At 35.2% G+C, this 18,913-nt stretch overlaps 1 protein-coding gene across 2 annotated transcripts in view; it reads right to left on the bottom strand.

Annotated features, from left to right (window-relative positions):
* LOC131033921 (thioredoxin domain-containing protein PLP3A) overlaps positions 1-18,499 on the bottom strand; it is a 37,151-nt gene extending 18,652 nt beyond the window's left edge. Inside the window, exons 1-8 of one of the 2 annotated variants that reach the window (XM_057965227.2) lie at positions 18,213-18,493; positions 16,920-16,994; positions 16,777-16,824; positions 16,334-16,390; positions 15,887-15,972; positions 13,673-13,745; positions 13,495-13,556; positions 13,260-13,357 (exon numbers count right to left, since the gene is read on the bottom strand). In XM_057965227.2, the coding sequence (XP_057821210.1) occupies positions 13,260-13,357; positions 13,495-13,556; positions 13,673-13,745; positions 15,887-15,972; positions 16,334-16,390; positions 16,777-16,824; positions 16,920-16,994; positions 18,213-18,296 (583 nt within the window). In that variant the 5' untranslated portion in view covers positions 18,297-18,493. Of the gene's footprint in view, positions 1-13,259; positions 13,358-13,494; positions 13,557-13,672; positions 13,746-15,886; positions 15,973-16,333; positions 16,391-16,776; positions 16,825-16,919; positions 16,995-18,212 lie in introns of both variants that reach the window. The other variant, XM_057965228.2, reaches the window with a different exon arrangement.
* Positions 18,500-18,913: the final 414 nt, after the last annotated feature.

Here is an 18,913-nt window from a genome sequence, read left to right as displayed (position 1 = left end):
AAGTTCTTGAGATTATCCATAACTTAATGATAACAGTGGCCGCTTTTGCTCATACCAAGGATGTTATCATTCCTGTCTTGAAAGTAATTAGACAAACATCGAGGAAGGTCTTAGCGCAGGAAAAGATTATGGATGGAGGACCTCACAGTTTACTTCAGTGGTCAACCTTACTCCAGATGAAGGAAGTTCTCTTTGAGGACATCAGTACTAGATGCAGTCATGTTGAGGAGGTGATCAACCCGATCCAGGACAGAGTATTTGAGGTACTACGTACCATTCTTGGCAGGAGGATCGAAGTTGAGACAGATGTGGATTTGCAGGAATTGGAGGATAGGATTAAGGTCATCTTTTGCAAGGACGCCAATATCACAGATGAGCAACAGGACCAGATGTTTGCTACCATGCTCCTGATTGAAAAGACTAAGGAACTTGAACTTACATGGTACGCAGCTCTTCTAGATGCATTTGATCAGGTCATCCACTTGGAAGAAAGAATGAAGAATCTTCCCGAGATTCCAATTGCTGAGATCGAGGGAATCGTATCAAGATTCATTGCATATGCTAAAAAGGAGCATTGGAAAGGGAATAAGATTCTAGATGAGAGGTTGTTATAGATGACATGGCACCTTAATTATCATTGGTCTATGTCTCCTAGATTTTCGTGCCAAATTTATAATTGGCTATGCATTTAATGTTGTGCAATAAAAGGGGAACTTTTGTAACAAACCCTAATTAGGGTTTAGGTGTCATGATCTTGACCATTGATCTACTTTTGATCTGGACCATTCATTGTAATTGAGGATGCTATTTATACCCTCATTTCATTTCATTTTGTCAATTAGAGGTAGCTAGAAAATCAGTATTAGAGAGAGATTAGAGTTTAGAAGCAATTTACTTTTTTTGTAGCAAGATTGAGCTTTGAAGAAAGAATTCAAACAATTGTTGTACATAATGGCTTTGAGATCAATGAAATATTGAAGTTATGGTGTTTTGTTGCAATTCTCTTAGTTATCTTCATGGTTGTTCAATTTTCTTGAATCATTTCTCGATCAAAGTAGTGTGTTAATTCGGAGGACAAAGTGTTGGACTTGATCTTTGGTAGGATTCGCTTTCCAAACCACTAGCTTCTTGCTGATTGTAGGAACGCCTTGCGTGGTCGACTGGAGAATACTCGAATCACTTAACCTTCAATCGTTATTGTATCTTGGATATGTACCTTCGTGGTAGTGTCTTTGATCTTTGATGTGTTGAAGAACCATTTGTTACCTTAGAAGATCGCATCGATTTCAATTGAGTTGTTATTTTATGGCAAAATTGAAGTTGGTTGAATCTTGCCAAGTCTTGCCCACATGAAGTCATTCTTAGGGTTAGACTAAATTAGACCTCTTGCAAAACCCTATCCTTTTGTTATTTTTTGAAGTTTGTTTAGTTCAGCAAAATCTTCGGCAACGTAAGGCCCCTTGATGACACAGCAAATCACAACGACCACTGGTGCTTATCCACACGTAGAGACCCTACCAAAAAGAACATTGGAGTCATCCTAACTGATCCTTCTTGCGAAATCTTCAGCAGTTAGCGACTTTATTCAAGAGAGGATAAGATGCCTTTGGGTATTTTATTCTGTGTATGATTTCAACAAGGGGACATTACAAGTTTGGATTATACAGACTGGATACATTAGCTTGACTTCAATGGTAGCATTACATCGTGTCACTTTTGAAGGTTTTGTGCCTTGGATCTGATAGAGCAAACAAATAGTAAAAAACTGTTATTATGATAACAAAACAGTAAATCAATCTACATCACCTGTGACTTCAGATTGTCAATCGGATCAGATTTTAATTTACCATTCTCTCTTTGTAGAACACAAGATGCCACTGAGAGGGGGTGAACCAGTGGTTTCCAATTTTATCCCTTTTAATCCTAAATGTAAATATCGATTAACACATCAAAGACCAAGAAGACATACCTGTGAGATAAGGGAAGAGAACATTATGCAACCACACAGAAGGTTACATCACACAACACCAGGTATACAAGGAAAACCCAACATGGGAAAAACCTCGATGAGAAATGCTGCTAAAGTCTACTGCTCCAATCCAGCCTCACAATAAACAATTGTTACAAGCAAAGAAGCATTAATCGTTTGGGGAATTAATTGGCAAAACAAAAGTATAAGATTTTTTGAAAAAATCGGGAATTAATCGAGAAAAAATCAGCAAGAAAATCGGATATAGTATAAAAAATAAATATATTAAAAAATAAATATATTTATAAAATTAAATATAGTATATATATATTAAAAATGATATAATATACATTATAAATCTAAAATAAATATTATTATATTTACATTTATTAATGGTCTATAAAGATATGAATTTATAATTTTTAATTTTTAAATTATTTATATTTCTAATTTACAATTTTATTAAATTATATAATTATTCTATATAGTTTAATAAATGACACACTAATATAATATATAATAATTTTAATTTACAAATTAATTTTATATATATTAATTATATATTAAAAATTAAATAATATACATTATAAATTAAAAATAAATATTATTATATTTACATTTATTAATGGTCTATAAAGATGCGAAGTTTTAATTTATAATTTTTAAATTATTTATATTTCTAATTTACAATTTTATTAAATTATATAATTATTCTATATAGTTTAATAAATTACACACTAATATAATATATAATAATTTTAATTTATAAATTATTTTATATATATTAATTATATATTAAAAATTAAATAATATATATTATAAATTAAAAATAAATATTATTATATTTACATTTATTAATGGTCTATAAAGATACGAATTTTTAATTTATAATTTTTAAATTATTTATATTTCTAATTTACAATTTTATTAAATTATATAATTATTCTATATATTTTAATAAATGACACTAATATAATGTATAATAATTTTAATTTACAAATAATTTTATAATGTTAATTATTAAATTATTTTTAATTATATATTAAACATATAGTAAACAATAATATAAATGAATGTAAGGATTGTCGCGTATAATTTTTTTTATAAATACCTATATAAAGTTATAATCCCCCAAATTAGATGTCATAGTTTTTAATTTAGAGTTCAGATTTTAATTTAAAGTTGTCAATAATATAAAGTTACCAAAAATAAGGAAACGACGGAAAGCTTATTCTCGTATTTCTCAAGCTTTATCAGTTGCAGAAACGTTATTTCCGATTTTTTATTTATAATTCCTAGGTGAAACAGTGAGACAAGGCTTTTATTCAAAATGCAAAGAAAAATATTTAAGGTTTCAATTTTCAGCGATACAGAAAGTCATTAAGGTTTTGTAGAGGTCAAAACGTCCGGCAAAAAATTAAGAACAAAAATTTCGAACCCTAACTGATTCCATGCAAACTATACCCAGAATCGGTCTATTTTCACAGGTGATTTTTAGGGTTTAAGTCATTTTTTTAGCCGAGCAGATATTTCGCAATTTTTAAACACGATTTTGCAGAGTTCTACCCGCAATTAATAGGCCAAAGTCGTTGACTAATAGTCAGTCAACGATTTTTTGGCCCAACTTTGGGAAAAAAATTGACATTTCTGACGATTCGTGATTATTCACGATTAATCGCGACTCAATGCCAACTTTTGCTTCTTTGGTTACAAGGTTTAGGGCACCAATCCAAGGAGCACCAACTCAGTGATACAATGAATGCTAACAATACAATAGTTGTATCCCAATTACAAATGAACTTTGTAATCTCTGCAAATAAACTCTCTGTCGATTTAACCCTTCTCTATCGGTCCTCTTCTTTGTTCTCTGTCGGTTCTCTGACTCTTCTTTGCTCACTATTGCTACCTTACCGGTTCAGACTCTACACCTGGTTACCAGTTACTCTGCTTACCGGTTAAACCCTGCTTGATTCTCTGTCTGATTCCACTTCCGGTTTCACTCCTCAACCTTACCGGTTGTATTCTCTTTTTGCCACTCCGCCTCTTCTCTGTCGGTTCACACTCTGCTTCACTCTCTATTGCCTCCTTCTCTACTGCCTTCTTACCGATACACACGCTACCTGTTCACACCATTGTCATACTCAGTAACATTTCACCAGTCACCGGGACATCACCAATTAAGCCTCCCTTAAACCTTGCTACCGGTCGCACCTCCACTCACTCAATCGCTGTTATCTTCTACAACTTGCACTTCGACTGCACGAGGCACTGTCACGCTCTTCTTCTCTTCTCTCCGGCCTCCAGTATCTGGCAGCATCATTAATCACTTTGATCTTTGGTCTACCTATTTATCTCTATATGTTCCCACCAAAACATCACTTCAAATTTGGCACGATAGGGTTTCTCCACCAACCACGAGGCACATCATGTCCAATCAGATCTTGTTGTAAGGATGGATAGCATGCAACAAATTACGCAACTCTGCCATATTTTTTCTTCTAATGCACATCTACTATCTTTAGTAACCTGCATCCAATCTATCGACGTATCTTTTGGTCAATCACCATGAATGATCTCGCTGTAACTTTCACAAACTCCGATCAGCACCCGAACATCCAGCATCGATCAGTGCACGTCATAGATCTCCGTCATTCGGTTTGCATCGAGCCGCAAACCTCTGTCCTCGACCCATGATTTCCGCAGTCAACATTAATGTAGACCCACTCACCAACTACCTCGTCAAAACACTCTTCACCGACTCCTGCATGTATGACACCTAGAGTCCATGTGTCCCCTTTGTCGGCATCCACCTCAGCGCAGTCACTTGTGTCGGTTTAGACTAAGTCACCAACCACAACACACAACCAGTGTATACCTTATACAACCGGTTCAACTTGCCTTACCAGTGATGCTCTAAACCTGCCGCTTAACCTTCTTGCTTGCACTTTACAATTCTGTCGATGGATCACATTAACCGGTCATAAAATCAAGCCAATCCTTAGCAGGTATCCAGGGTGAGTCGTTGAGCACATCTCCATCCAATTGAGAGCCTTTCACCTTAGCCTCTTTGCTCGCTTACTGGTTGACAAAAACATGTCAACAGTCTCCAATGCACACATTCTATCACACCGATGGCATGACAACACAGACATCAGTCATCAATAGGGATCTTTGTTGATATCAACATTCCGATAACTCCATGTCTGCAACTGCTAAACCTTACCTTCATCTTCATTTGACCAGTTCTCCTCTTGACTGGTTTGTCAAAGTGTCAAACTCATCACTACATATTCTTCTTTTTCTGTCCCGGTAACTCATCATGCTTACTCTTGCTGATCCGGTGCACATCTCTGATTTCACACACCTGAGGCATCCTCATGTTCCACTATGGTCATCCGGTATAAGCCTTCAATCACCTGCCTTCAACTTCTCTGACTGTATTATCTCAGAGGGTTATGATGCATTCCATGCATGTTGTAGATAAGCTCAGTATGACCACTTACTGATGGAAGTAGATAGACAGTAGCACTCAATATGCCAAACACTCGGTGGGAGTGGATCCTTGTCCCCTGCTCATTCTGCTTCAGGCATTGCACTAATGTGACTTTACTGAGATTGAGCAGACACAACTTCAGCCAGACATATGACCCGGTAGACTTCCCATATGTCTTCCTTGCTAACTTGATGTAGCACACTTTTATCAGTCTTCTCTTCATCCGGTGACAACATCTTCATCCGGTGGGAGTCTTGTTGAATATCATCAAACAAACTGCATACCGGTTGTCTGCCCTTCTTCATTAGCTCACCTTGCTTTCTTACCGGTCACACGCTTACCGGTTGGCAACAACATATTGCCAAACCATCACTTACCGATTGTCATACCATACCGGTCTCCAATACTTACTCACCAGTCAACATCCCATACCAGTTGACATCAATGACAACACAATCCAGTTGACATCAATGATAACACAATGCCAACTCTCTTCTGTATTCTCGACATATTCAGAAATGAATGAACTATATCTCCATGAAAGTTCACGACTCATAATGAATGACAAATTTGTCAAATTCAGAAATGAATCTTTTTGCAAACTATGTTAAGTTCGGTTGATAAGTGGTTGCGAAACTGTAAAGAGTAATTGCTCTAACTGCCTAACCTGATGCATTAAGCATTAACAAATTTCTAAATACACATTATTTATGGATCTGTTATACCCATGGGATAGTTAGCAGTTGTGAGTTGTTGAACAAGCAGTTGTAATATGATTTGTTTTCATGACACTATTTGTATCATCGATGTGAAAAGATTAATTTTCTAGATCAGTTGAAAGTTGTTAAAATAAAATCATTAACTATCGACCAGATCAGTTATGATCAGTTGCAATTGTTAACTGTTTGTAACAGTTATTAGTTTCTATTTATATGAATACATGTTTGAGGCATGGTGCGTGTGTTTTTGAGAATAATGTTGTGAGAGTTTTGAAGAAAAACCTGTACTAAGAAAAGCAGAAGGTTGTGCATTGCTCAGAATATCAAAACTTATGGAGAAGAATTTGTGTTAGAACACTAAATGTGGTGTGAATAATCATTGCAGGAAGCTGAGTTGGTGCTCACTATGAGAAGTTGGTGCTTTGGTTGGAGTTGGTGCTCTCAAACAAGGAATTTGGTAATTCCTTAGAATTAATGCCCTTAAAGCATTGCACACATTTTATTCATGAGGCTGGGTTAGGACAGTAGATCCAAGCAGCATTTCTCACCGTTGTTTTTCACCCATACTGGGTTTGTAATGTCCCCTATTTATAGGGTGTCAATTCCCAAAGGGAAACATAAATTACTACATACCATGTTACAGTAATTACAAATTAATGACTAGGGTTGCTCATAGTGCAGTTCAGCATTGTCCTTATTCAGGCCTAATCTTAATCCCCTTCTAACTTCTAATTCAGAATGAGAGACTTGCTTCTCTAGGGCACAATGATACCATCTCCCTAATGCAGCCCAGGTTATCGAAACCTCAGTCCATTCACCCTTGGGGCCCGCAGCCCAGATTTCATTACTACATACCATGTTACAGTAATTATGATTTACGAATTAATGACTGGGGTTGCTCATAGTGCAGTTCAGCATTGTCCTTACTCAGGCCTAATCTTAATCCCCTTCTAATCCTGAATGAGAGACTTGCTTCTCTAGGGCACAATGATACCATCTCCCTAATGCAACCCAAGTTACCGAAACCTCAGTCGATTTACTCTTGGGGCCTGCAGCCCAGATTTTAGGATCATGAGTTCTTTCGCCCTTGGGGCTCATCTATCATGAGATGGTTTTACTTTGCCTCTCCCTAACAGCATCACACCATTGCTCAAGAAAAAGGAATTAGAACTAGTTAAAGAGCTTGGGACTGTAAATATTTCAATATCTTGTTGTATGAATGTGTATGAAATTAAGTATGACTGTCATACATATTGCAGTCCATATTAATATTACTATTAAATTCTGCATAAGAACATTATCAAGCTTCATAAATTAAGCATACATATTAAGCACATCCCCATGCATACCACCAAGAACAAGGATGTTACTGCCTGTAACTTAATAACAGTAATGGTCTGATCTGATCCATGGTGATGTCACTGGATGCTTTTGATTCCTTTCCTTTATATCTCTCAATGTGAGGGAGAGGTCACACCTCTTCATCATTGTATTGGTGAAAAATTAGGGCTTTCACCCAATTAAGGTAAAAACCACTAGTGTTTACTTAAGGACCAATACATTAGGGAAAGTTAGGAGTTTGATAGATCTAAACCTAATAGATCTAGATTCCGATCAAATTCCAGGGATTTTGGATGAGCCTCTTCTTTCCCTTGAGTTGAATTGATTTGTTGAAGACGCTGAAATTAGGGCAAACGGGTTGAAATTGAAGTACTTATGCGTGAACAGTAAGCTACAGTCGTCAAATCGAGCCACAAACCAGGATCTGAGGATTGTAAGAGTATTCAGACCTATTCCTATAAGGATCTCTTGATTTGCTGAAATTAAGGCAAACGGGCTGAAATTGAAGTAATTATGCATGAATAGTGAGCTACAGTCGTTGGATCGAGCCCCAAACCTAGATCTCAGGATTGCAAGACTATTCGGACCTATTCCCAAAAGGATCTCCTGATTTGTCGAGACCGTAGCGACAATCACTCTGGTTCTCCGCACTTTTCACACTCCAATGGGGGATTGATTTGTCACAATAAATAAATAAAATTCTAAAGATCGTAGCTCCGTACTTGTTCCTACGCACACTAGAGAAGAGAAATAGGTTGGGAATAGGGATTTGCCTAAGTCAAACCTCGATTTAGGAATTAACCTTGAACGAAATATTGTAAATACTGAAATAAAAAATGGAAGGATATACCTCAGATCTGCAATGACTGATAATGATGCTTCGCTTCTTGCATGTAATCACATATGTTGTATGAAATGGCATGAACATGATAAAACCCTAATCACACACACATGCTTGCATATGAATGATGTAATTTGCTCCACAATGAATGAATGAAAAATATGCAGCCTTGAAGACCTCTAGGAATACTTGATGATGAACACTTGAACACTTGATTGCTTGAATAAAATTGCTAGATATGAAATTAGGTTGATCAAATGTCCTTATTTATGAGATCCTAGGTCAATTTACCGATTAGGCCGACCTCCAACGATCATATAGAGCCACCAATTTCATTTACCGTCGGGGTGATAGGTCCTATCCCCCACTTAAAAATTGGGTCCCATTGAGGGGGACCAGGGCGCTAGGCGCTCTAGTCCTAGGACCAGCGCAGTCCTCCTCAATCAAAGACCTCAAATTAGCCCCAAGGAGAAGGACATAGCTCCAGAGGATCAATTGACATGTGTATATGGCACAAAAATTGGAGTTAAGGCATTGAATAGACTCGAATAGGGGATGAGGAGGGAGACACGCTAAAGTAGCAGCACAAACATGAGGTGTAAATTGGCTCGACAACAATATACGACGCTGCAATCATGTATGCCCTTTGGCATGAGACACACCCTTTCACCATTAGCACCGTTTGAAAGAGTGCAAGACACAACCTTTCACAATCAAATCTGCACTTCTTATTTATATCAGAACTGCACTTTTGATCCCCAAATCATCCCCCCTTCAAATGAGTTCTCCTTTCCCTTTTATACCTAATATTTGGGGTAGTCACAACTTATCATTTCATGCCTTTTGACCATTCATTAACTTTAATCAAATTTTAATTATATTCTTTTATATTTTAATTTATTTTTTAATTTTATTCTTTTGTAATTTAATTTTTTTTATTATTATTCATTATTAAATTATATTTCAAAGTGGGGACATTACAGGGTTTTCCACGTACTTCATGTGTTGAGGTTTCTTTGTGTGATTGCTCTCTTTTCATTTCAGTTTTTACGCTTAACATTATCAAAGTGTTAAATGATTAAGGATCATAAATTTATATCTTCTACTGATTCACCCCCCTCCCCCCCTAAGTAGAAAATTTGTGTTCTACAATAATAAGTTACCCAAATAGTGTCTTGTCCCCTAAATTACCAAATTAATCCACAATACTACAATGGTGATATCAAAGCCTATTCACTCATACATGTACTATCAAATATGGTTAGGATGTCAAAAAAATTAGTTGAAGATAAGAGATTCGTTAAATTACCTTACTAATAGACAAACAATTACAGATGGATATCAAAGAACAAGCAACTAACTCTTCAGATCCCTTCAAGGTGTTGAACAAGGTGACTCTAGAAAAGACAATAGACAGAGATGGTGAGCCAGTTTGAGCAGATCCTCCAAAATGCCCCAAATTCATCACAAGACACAACAAACAGGCCATTTGCTGATCTAATTCCCTTCAAAGTGCAAATTAAATTTGGCATTCCCACCTTTAAAGGAGATTTTGATTTATGTAGGAAAAAAAAAATTATTAGATTAAAATTAAACAAATTGGCCTTTCTCAAAGTCAAACCCTGTGTACAACAATAATGAGAAGCTAGCTTGCTAGCCAAAGAGAAATTGGGAGAGTTCAATTTCAATGATGACAACATGAATCCTACATAGGGTGAAATCATGGAACCCATAATGGAAGAAATTTTCCAAAGAATATGTATGAAGAAAATTGCATTCCATGGCAGCTACTCTGATAGGACCAATCAATACAGAAACTACTCCAATATTTTTCATGCATTATTTGTGAAACGAGCATTGAGAACTTCAAGAAGCACCAACTCCTCAAGTATCATACAAACCTTCACTGCTACATCCAATTAGAATGGCATTTCCAAATATCAAAACCTTAGAAAATACCTATAATTATGTGGTGAAGATTAAAGCTAAATTCATGCCCAAAAGTAAAAAGGTCTCCTTGCAATTGTTAATCTAAAGAGAGACAACACCATGTTCACAAGAAAGAAATAAAGCAAGGATGCTTCACCACAGTAGTAGAAACCAAAGAAAAATTACAAGACCCAAGAGCTGACATGTATTGTGAGACACACAAGAGCCAGTGGCATGACCAGAAAGGTAGTTGCACTAGCAAGGCTCTCTTGGCATAGTTGCAGGAGCTGCAAAAAAAATCTGCATCATTAACTAGTAACTACAGATCTGTTTGAGCAAAAAGAAGGCAAGCAGATCATTGATGCAAAGCTACATGCCACTATCACCACTACAAAGGTCCAACCAAAAGAGGGCCAGAAGTTATTATTAGTGTGAAAAGGTTTATTTACTAACTAGATACCCTCTTGGGTCTTGTTCACACCTAAATAACTAAGTTTACTTAACACATTTAGCTTTTGTGTCTCAAGCCATAAGATTAAGTCACTTGTCATAATCTTATGGTGTCATACGTTTCATACAAGATATTTGTATTTAAATGGTATAATTATATCTTAAGTACATATGTTATACTAGTTAACTACTCTTAAGGACTCAAGTTCAACCAATTAACTATTTCTTAAATAGATTAATTGTTTTGGATAATTACTCTTCAATCTTATCTCTAGCCTATACCTTATCTATATAAGAGCATAGAGCTAGCATTTGAGAATACACTATGGAAAAGAGTTATTGTATTACCAATGGCAATTTAACTTTTTATTACAAATCTCCTTGTAGAAAGTTGCTTTGTCTTTGTAGGATCCTTGGCTTCTGGGATTCCTTGCATGGACTTTTCTAGTTATAACCCCAACATGTTCTGATTCCAAATGTAAATAACTCAAACAAACTTCTTTGAGTTTGTAACAAGTTTGCGCTAATCCATCTATTCGTTTCAACTTCCAAGAACCCAAGTCACCATCATGTGTGGTGATTCTTCAGTTCTCACCTAGGACCTTAATTTTACTATTTTTATAAGCATTTTATTTTTGAATAAAAGATGAATTTAAAACAATAAAACAAGTTGTTCACTAGGAACCAAAATCATCAAAAAGTTTCTTCATTCAATGCAAAAACTACGAGCAATGGACCCATTGCTTCTTGAGGAAAGACATATGATGCAAAGATCAACTCAAGTCACCCAAATGGCAATTTTGAGCAAAAAACTGAAATTTTCCATCAATATTTCCACATATTTTGTGTTTTGTTTTTGAAGGCCTTCAAAGTGAAATCCAGCCCCGTGATTTTGTTCAAAAGCTTGATGGGTTGCTTTAGCATTCATTCAAGACACATGAGTTGGTTCCTGATCTGATTTTCCAAGGCATATCCAAGCTTTGAAAATTGAGCTACAAGCTAGATCTACAACCACGTTGGAGAGACAAATTCATCCATGGGTGAATCCTTCCAAACATGCTTGTTCATGGTCAAACTTATAGAAAGTTAGACCCAAGACAAAGGCATGTTAGTGCAGGGCCAAATACAACCTAAAAATGACAAAAGATGAAGCAAACACCTAGGTTTGAATGTGAATTGGTTGGGATGCTATTAATTAAGTTACTTGGTCAACCAGAGTTTTCAATATCAAAGATTGACTGTTTTTACTTGAAAATAAACTAAATTATGTTGGTAAATCATACATTGGTATAGCCAAGCTGATTAATAATCAATTGAGGTTGTTTGAATAATATTTTGAGAGAAACAAGGAGCAGTATAGAAGTGTTTCATAGCATCAGGGCATTCTTGAGGTTCCAAGTAGGAAGAGTTGTAGAAATGTCATCACAGTCTCATGCTATGTTAACAGGTTCTACAGAATCCCTCTCATACCTATCAGGTCCGGTTCTAGTCCCAATTTGGGGTCAGAATGGCCTAGGTTCACTCAAAAGAATCCACAAGGTACTTGGGGTGGATCTAGGTGGACCCAAGCCTTACCAGGGAGCACCCCTGCATACCCATGCAAAACAGAAAAATCAAAACTATCAAAACTTAATTTTAAAAAAAAAAATTAAAACAAAAAAGCATTTGGAACATGGCATAGACAGCTAGCTCCTGAATATTACAAAAGAAACTTGTGCTAAAGTAGGAGCTTTGGAACAGGGTATGGACATCCATCAAAGCATAATGGAAATGAGATTTTTGTCAGATGTTATATTTGCCACTGCCCTGGTAGACATATATGCAAAATATGTAACCATAGACAAGGCATGTGAACTGTTTCACATAATGAGTCAAAGAGATGTCATCTCACGAAATGCAATGACTGCAGGATATACGCAAAATGGATTTGCTGAAAAGGCTTTAGAAACTTTAAGCAAGTGCAACTGGCAGGTGCAAAGCCAAATTCCACAACCTTTGCCAGCATACTCCATGCCTCTGCTAAAATGGGAGCTTGAGAGAAGGGTATAGACATCAATCAAAGCATATGGGAAGGGGGTTTTGTCAGATGTTATAATTGTCACTGCCCTGGTAAACATGCATGCAAAGTGTGAAAACATAGACAAGGCACATGAACTGTTTGACAGAATGCCTCACATTGATTATTCCTCACTGACTGCAATAATTGCAGGTTATGCCTAAAATGGATTTGTTGAAAATTATAAATTATAGTTATAGAGCTCTATAGATAATATGATTTCATTGTAAATCTGCGTAGAATATTGAGATGTTTTACTCACTCTTTAAATTAGTATTGACACATTCAGATTGCCTTGTATTTGGATTGAGCAAAAACATAAGCAACAGCACCCAAGACCACAAGTTGCAAAGGGAATCCATCAAGTGTAATTCAAACATTGCCATCCTTGGAATCAACTCCACAACATTAAACACTTTTAAAAGGGAGAAGTAAAAATGGTAAGAAAAACAATATAGCACCTTTCTTCAAAAGCCAATTTTCAAGCACCTCTGTTGAAAAATCATCTCGTCCACCCAAACTTTGGAAACCAACAAGTCTATCTACAGCAATTCCATCCCTGTCAATCAATGTCTTTAGTTCAAAATAATGTAACTATTTACATCCTATGTCATTAAACAACCATTAATCACGTTTATACATTATCATCACTCTTAATTACACGATCAACTGCTTTCAATTGAGTCAGTAAGTTACCTAAACAGGATTACACATGGCAATGTCTTGATGGCTAATTTGGTGATGAAAAAGGGGGCATTCTGCAAGGAAAATTTTAAGACTTAAGAATAATGTGAATCAAAAAACAAGCATTCTGCACTTGCTAGAAGTCAAGTTCAAATGAAGTTTTTAACTACATTCCTAAGCTGAAACTAACCTCTGCATCAACCTTGATAAACTTTGTGTCAAAATATTTTGCAGCCAACAATTTGAGATGTTTATCAACGATTCTGCATATGTAAATAAAATACAGATTAAAAATCAGAACAAAGTAAAATTTCTAGAATTAAATTCTTCAAAAATGAAAAATCAGCCAGCATTTCTCTAGAATGGAATTCTTCAAAAATAAAAAATCAGCCAGCAATCCTCTCCGACCATCAAAAAATAGAGCTGAATATACCTCAGATGGGAACCTTAATTAGATTTAAGTATGTGACAAAAAGACTCTTTGTTCAAGATGGCTTTTTGGCATACCCTTCTTATTCTATACAGTTCCAGAATCAATCGTACTTGGATAATACTTATAATTAGTAATTTTTATTGACCTTCCAATCATACTCCCTTTTTGGTTTACTTTTCTAAGTTTTCTTTTCTTTTCTTTTTTTTTTAAATTCTAGCCAAAATAACATGGAATGTAAGAAATCACCTGTATTTGAATTAAACAAGACCCTTCCCCAACAAAATACTGATATAAAAAATATAAAACGGCATCCTTATAACATATCTGAAACGGTACCAAACAGTTTAAGTTAAGTTCGTTATATATCTTTCTTGATATACAAATAAGTTGTTAGAGGAGTTAAATAAGACATATTGCTCAAAATTAATCCAATCAATTATATCAGGGTACACATCTAAACACTGATAGGAAAATCTCAATTTGCCAAAAGACAAAGTCCAGAATTTTCCTAAAGAAAAGGCGGAAACATCATTTGACGACGGGGAAAAATAAATTGAAAGCGGCTAGAGAAGTTCGGAGGAAGAAACAGATAGTAAAAGTTCTTAACATCATTTGCCTCCTCAAATTGATGTCAAGAAGGATGCAAAGGTGCTAGGGGTCTTATTGTAAATACTCCTTTGTGATTTAAAATGGCTGACGTTTTGTGAATATCTAATAAATTCATAAACAAAAAATGCAAAGAAAAAACAAACACAGAAGTAACCAGCTAGGAAGCCACATTCTCCAATATTGCTGGCTGTAGGAATTGGAAAAGGTTTCGTGCTTGGTAGTCTGACTCAACTTTTCAAATTCTTGGCTTCATGCAATTTTATAAATATCTTCCTAAAAGTCAGTGAAGTGTTGTAATATTTCTTTGCATTTCTCTCTAATTTCCTCTTCTATTTAGTTTGTTTTATTTTACATTCTATTTAAATTCCATGGTTGCAGTAACGGTTTAACTTTCCATTATGGATTTCACACATTTCTGTTATAATCTGAATGAACAATACAGATGGTTAGATCATAAAGTAAATGGTTACTACAATGTACTTGTCCAATTCTTGTATACTGTGCAAATTGTGAATAAAGGAAGAAAGACCAAAAAAGGGAGAGCAGTCTTCCAAAGCAAGATGACAAATGCTTCAGCAGAACCTTTGGGACTCTTGATCTACATCAGAAATTAGCTCCCAAAGAAAAGTGGAGAAAACCAAAGAGAGTTCCTTTGGAAACATGGTCAAGAGTTGATCAGATTAAGCAGCTAATTCCAGTTAACAATTATAACAAAGGGCACATTACTAAAATGTTATTTAAATGTAATGTTATCTATTAATTGAAACACAATACTTCTATTTATGAATAACAATTTCAAACACCTTTACAACACTAAAAAACTTCAACTTTTAGCCTTTGTGCATAAGCCAAAGTGACTCAAGGTATAAAATATTTTGTGTGTGTTCATTAGGTTGGAATGCTCTAAAAACAAATCTCATACATATAAATAGATGAAGAATATTTAACATATATATACTCTAAGGAACCTAACTGTACACATGTGGTACCTATATATCCCAATGACAATATAAAAATAGAAAAATAGTATTCGAAAGACGGGATGAAAATTGAATTATAGACACACCAAAGTAAGGAAACTTCTTTGATGTAGAACTTAAGAGTTGAGGTGTTGCTGCCATATTGGTAAAATCTAAAACAGAGGAATTCTGGAATACTAGTGGTGCATTGCATACTGTTGCTCTAAATTTATTGAGAGGGTTTGAAACTTGATTTCATGTCACCATTTTTATTAAGAAAAATCCATGCACATGGCCTACAAGTTTGAATGGCCCTGACTTGTTTCCATGCAATTAAAAGTTTATAGTATAATCATTTGCAATCAAAGTTCAAATACTCCCAAGATCCAGTGAGAAAGCATACTTGCAGCGCACGAATTCCCGATGATGAAAATGACAAATAACTTTTTTACTTCCAGTAACTTCACCCAGAAAATCACCTTCTGTCACCTGTTAAACATTAAAAAACTATTACAATAATTTGAAATTCTATTTCTATCTTTCCCAGCTTTAGAAAAAGAAAGTTATTTCTGTAGGAATCAATTATACGGTCTCAATAGCTTATATCTCTATTTTGTGATTCCCTTCCAGTAAAAAGATAATTATTAACTTGTGGAAATCAGAAAGCATCAAGATTGCACACTTATTCACTTTCATCTTTCATGGGGATTAGCTTTTATATCTCTATTTTGTGATCTTCTACCCAGTATAGACAGAGTTATACCTGTGGACGTAAAACACCATTTTTCAATCAATTTCAAGCCTGGAAAACTATAAGTCTCATAAAATGTAAAATACTCATAGGACCTACCTCCCTGTACTCCCCATGGCCTTTTCTCTCTAAAGCTTGTCTTTTCTCAGCTTCTTTCTGCCAAACAATTATCGCAGTTTTGACTCAAACAGCTAGAAGAAAAATAGATACAAAAGCAAGCAGAAATGTTATTCCACAAAAATATTAAACCCGATGTTGGGCTTATTGTATGTTCATATTCTTTGCATTCCATAAACCACAAGCTGTTCTCATATTTGAATGCCATCTAGATGATCACCATCACTGTTCACATTACATTGTTGGGTAAATGCTTCAAAGGCAGTCACAAGAATTCCAATAAATCCAAGTAATCAACAGATAACTCTAACATAGGAAAAGTGGTTTAATAATGTAGTTAATTAAATAAGAGTATATAATGAATGTGAAAAAAAAATGCAAACAAAAAATCACATTTCACCCAACGGATCAAAACCAGTCCTCACCTTAAGAGCCGCAATTCTGTCTGCATGTAACTTTTCAAGTTCCGGATCCTAAAAATGTACCGGCCCGTTATGAAAAACCTAAGCCTTAAATAAGTCAACTATATGCCAGCCAAATTTATTAACTTCAATGGTTAAAATCTTACATCCATCAATTCATCCAGATCAACTTCTTCATGGGAAGTACTGGAAGCCTGTGGCTTCCCTTGAGTCACCAGTTCCTAAAATGAACACCAAAGGCAAATGTTACAAACTGAGCTTGTTGATACATTAGAACGGAAACAAAGGTATTAATCGTCCCCCTGCAAATAGAACAATTGGATAGTCTTCCTCTGACAAATAATAACTAAAAAGTTAAAAACAAAAGTCAAGTAAAGCATATGTCTAGCGGGCCTCTTACAGGTAAAGCATTTTCAGATTTGCCTGAACAAGATTAAGGTGAAAAATTATTGCTGATGGTGTAAATGTCTAAATCCTGCAAAGGAAATAATTTCGATTCGCATTTTTATTAAAAAGTATTTTTCCCACTAGACATAAGTGAGCTGCAAGAGGTGTGCATACCAGGATTTCTCAGCATTATGCTTAGCAAAAAAGTAGTACCGATTTGCTAACAAATTACAGAAGGCATTTATCTAAGCATTATGCTTGGCCAAAAAGTAGCACCAATTAGCTAACAAATTACAGGAGGTATTTGTCTCCACACTATTTTTAGCAATAAAATTGAGCTAATGTGCTGACAAATTACAAGAGGCATTTGTATAGCGAGCCTCTTGCAGGTAAATAACGGTATGTTATGCTAGCATCCCAATTCCATTATTAGTTTAAGATTGTATTCATTGTATTTGATGTGAACCACTTGCATACCAGGTCATAAGCATGCTTGTAACACGCTTGCATTGCTTCCAACTCAGATAAACCACAGCATAGCAGATCTCCGAGAAACATTAACTCTTTAACAATTAACAACAGAAAACGCTTCTACATTTTCGCAATTTTTGTAATAAATACGTAAATATAGCCAGTGGTTTAAAACTGGCTTCTTAATTCGAGAAGCCCTACTATTTCGTCTTTCTCTCTTCTTTTAAAAACCTTTTGAATGCATCGACCACTTTTGAACACTGGGATTGCAATTATCATAATAAACATTAAATGACGCTCGAAACAGAATAATACTGCCGCATAACTACAGGGTACGTTCTCGCAGATTTGACATGCTTAATATTTGTATAATTTATTTTAAAAAATTATAATCTTCCTTTCCAAAGCTGTTTCATTTGCTCAATTTTTCGTTTTAAAAGAGTCGCGTGATATTGAGAATAAGCATATGTTACCATAAACAATGTATAGAAAGAAATAAATGCTTAAACATTTAACTTTTTTGACCTTAAACCATATGCATAATCGATTGTATGGAAAGAAAAGTGGAATATAGAGAATACCTTCTGATAATCCCTGGCTGCAGCTGCCATAGCATTTCCCAATGCTAGATCTGAGAAGGTGGAGCGAAAAGATTCTGGATCCATACTGAATTTTGAATAAACTTAGCCGTACAGTGAACGATGTCGTGAAGGGACTCGAACTGAGTATCTCCAGAAACAGATTCAGGTGTAAATTCAAACCCTCGAAAAAAATGAGAACTGCAAGAAACACGGAAATGCGCCAAACTAATAATATTTTAAGTTCCTTTCGTTTTAAATTCAATTTTACCGGTCGGAATTTTTTCTTTACAGTCAGAATTTTGTTTTACCCTCCGAATCATATCTTAATTCAAGGGGTGGTTAGGTCAATTTTAAATCATTGAGTCTACCAATAGAAAACCATTGAATTATATAATCGTAATGGGAAATTTTGTATATATATATTTTTTTGGTTGAATGTAGTAAGATTTCTTAATCTTGGTTACATTTGGTATGGAAGCTTTTAAGCTTTCTTGTTCTTAGAATAACGAGCTCTTTTAATAGTAGGGGAGAGGTGTCAATACGTGCACATTCTAATTTGGTAGGTCCACGTGGACTTCCAAGCTGATTTTTTTTGCCCTCCACTTTTATAGTTGATTGGACAAACAAGAAACATAGTTTTTTTTTCAAAATAGGACACATTCACCACGTGTTGTGAATCGATTCATCCAATGTGTCAAATA

The sequence above is a fragment of the Cryptomeria japonica genome, chromosome 10 (genome assembly GCF_030272615.1).
Source record: "Cryptomeria japonica chromosome 10, Sugi_1.0, whole genome shotgun sequence".
Classification (NCBI taxonomy): Eukaryota; Viridiplantae; Streptophyta; class Pinopsida; order Cupressales; family Cupressaceae; genus Cryptomeria; species Cryptomeria japonica.
This window is presented reverse-complemented; position numbering and strand designations above follow the sequence as displayed.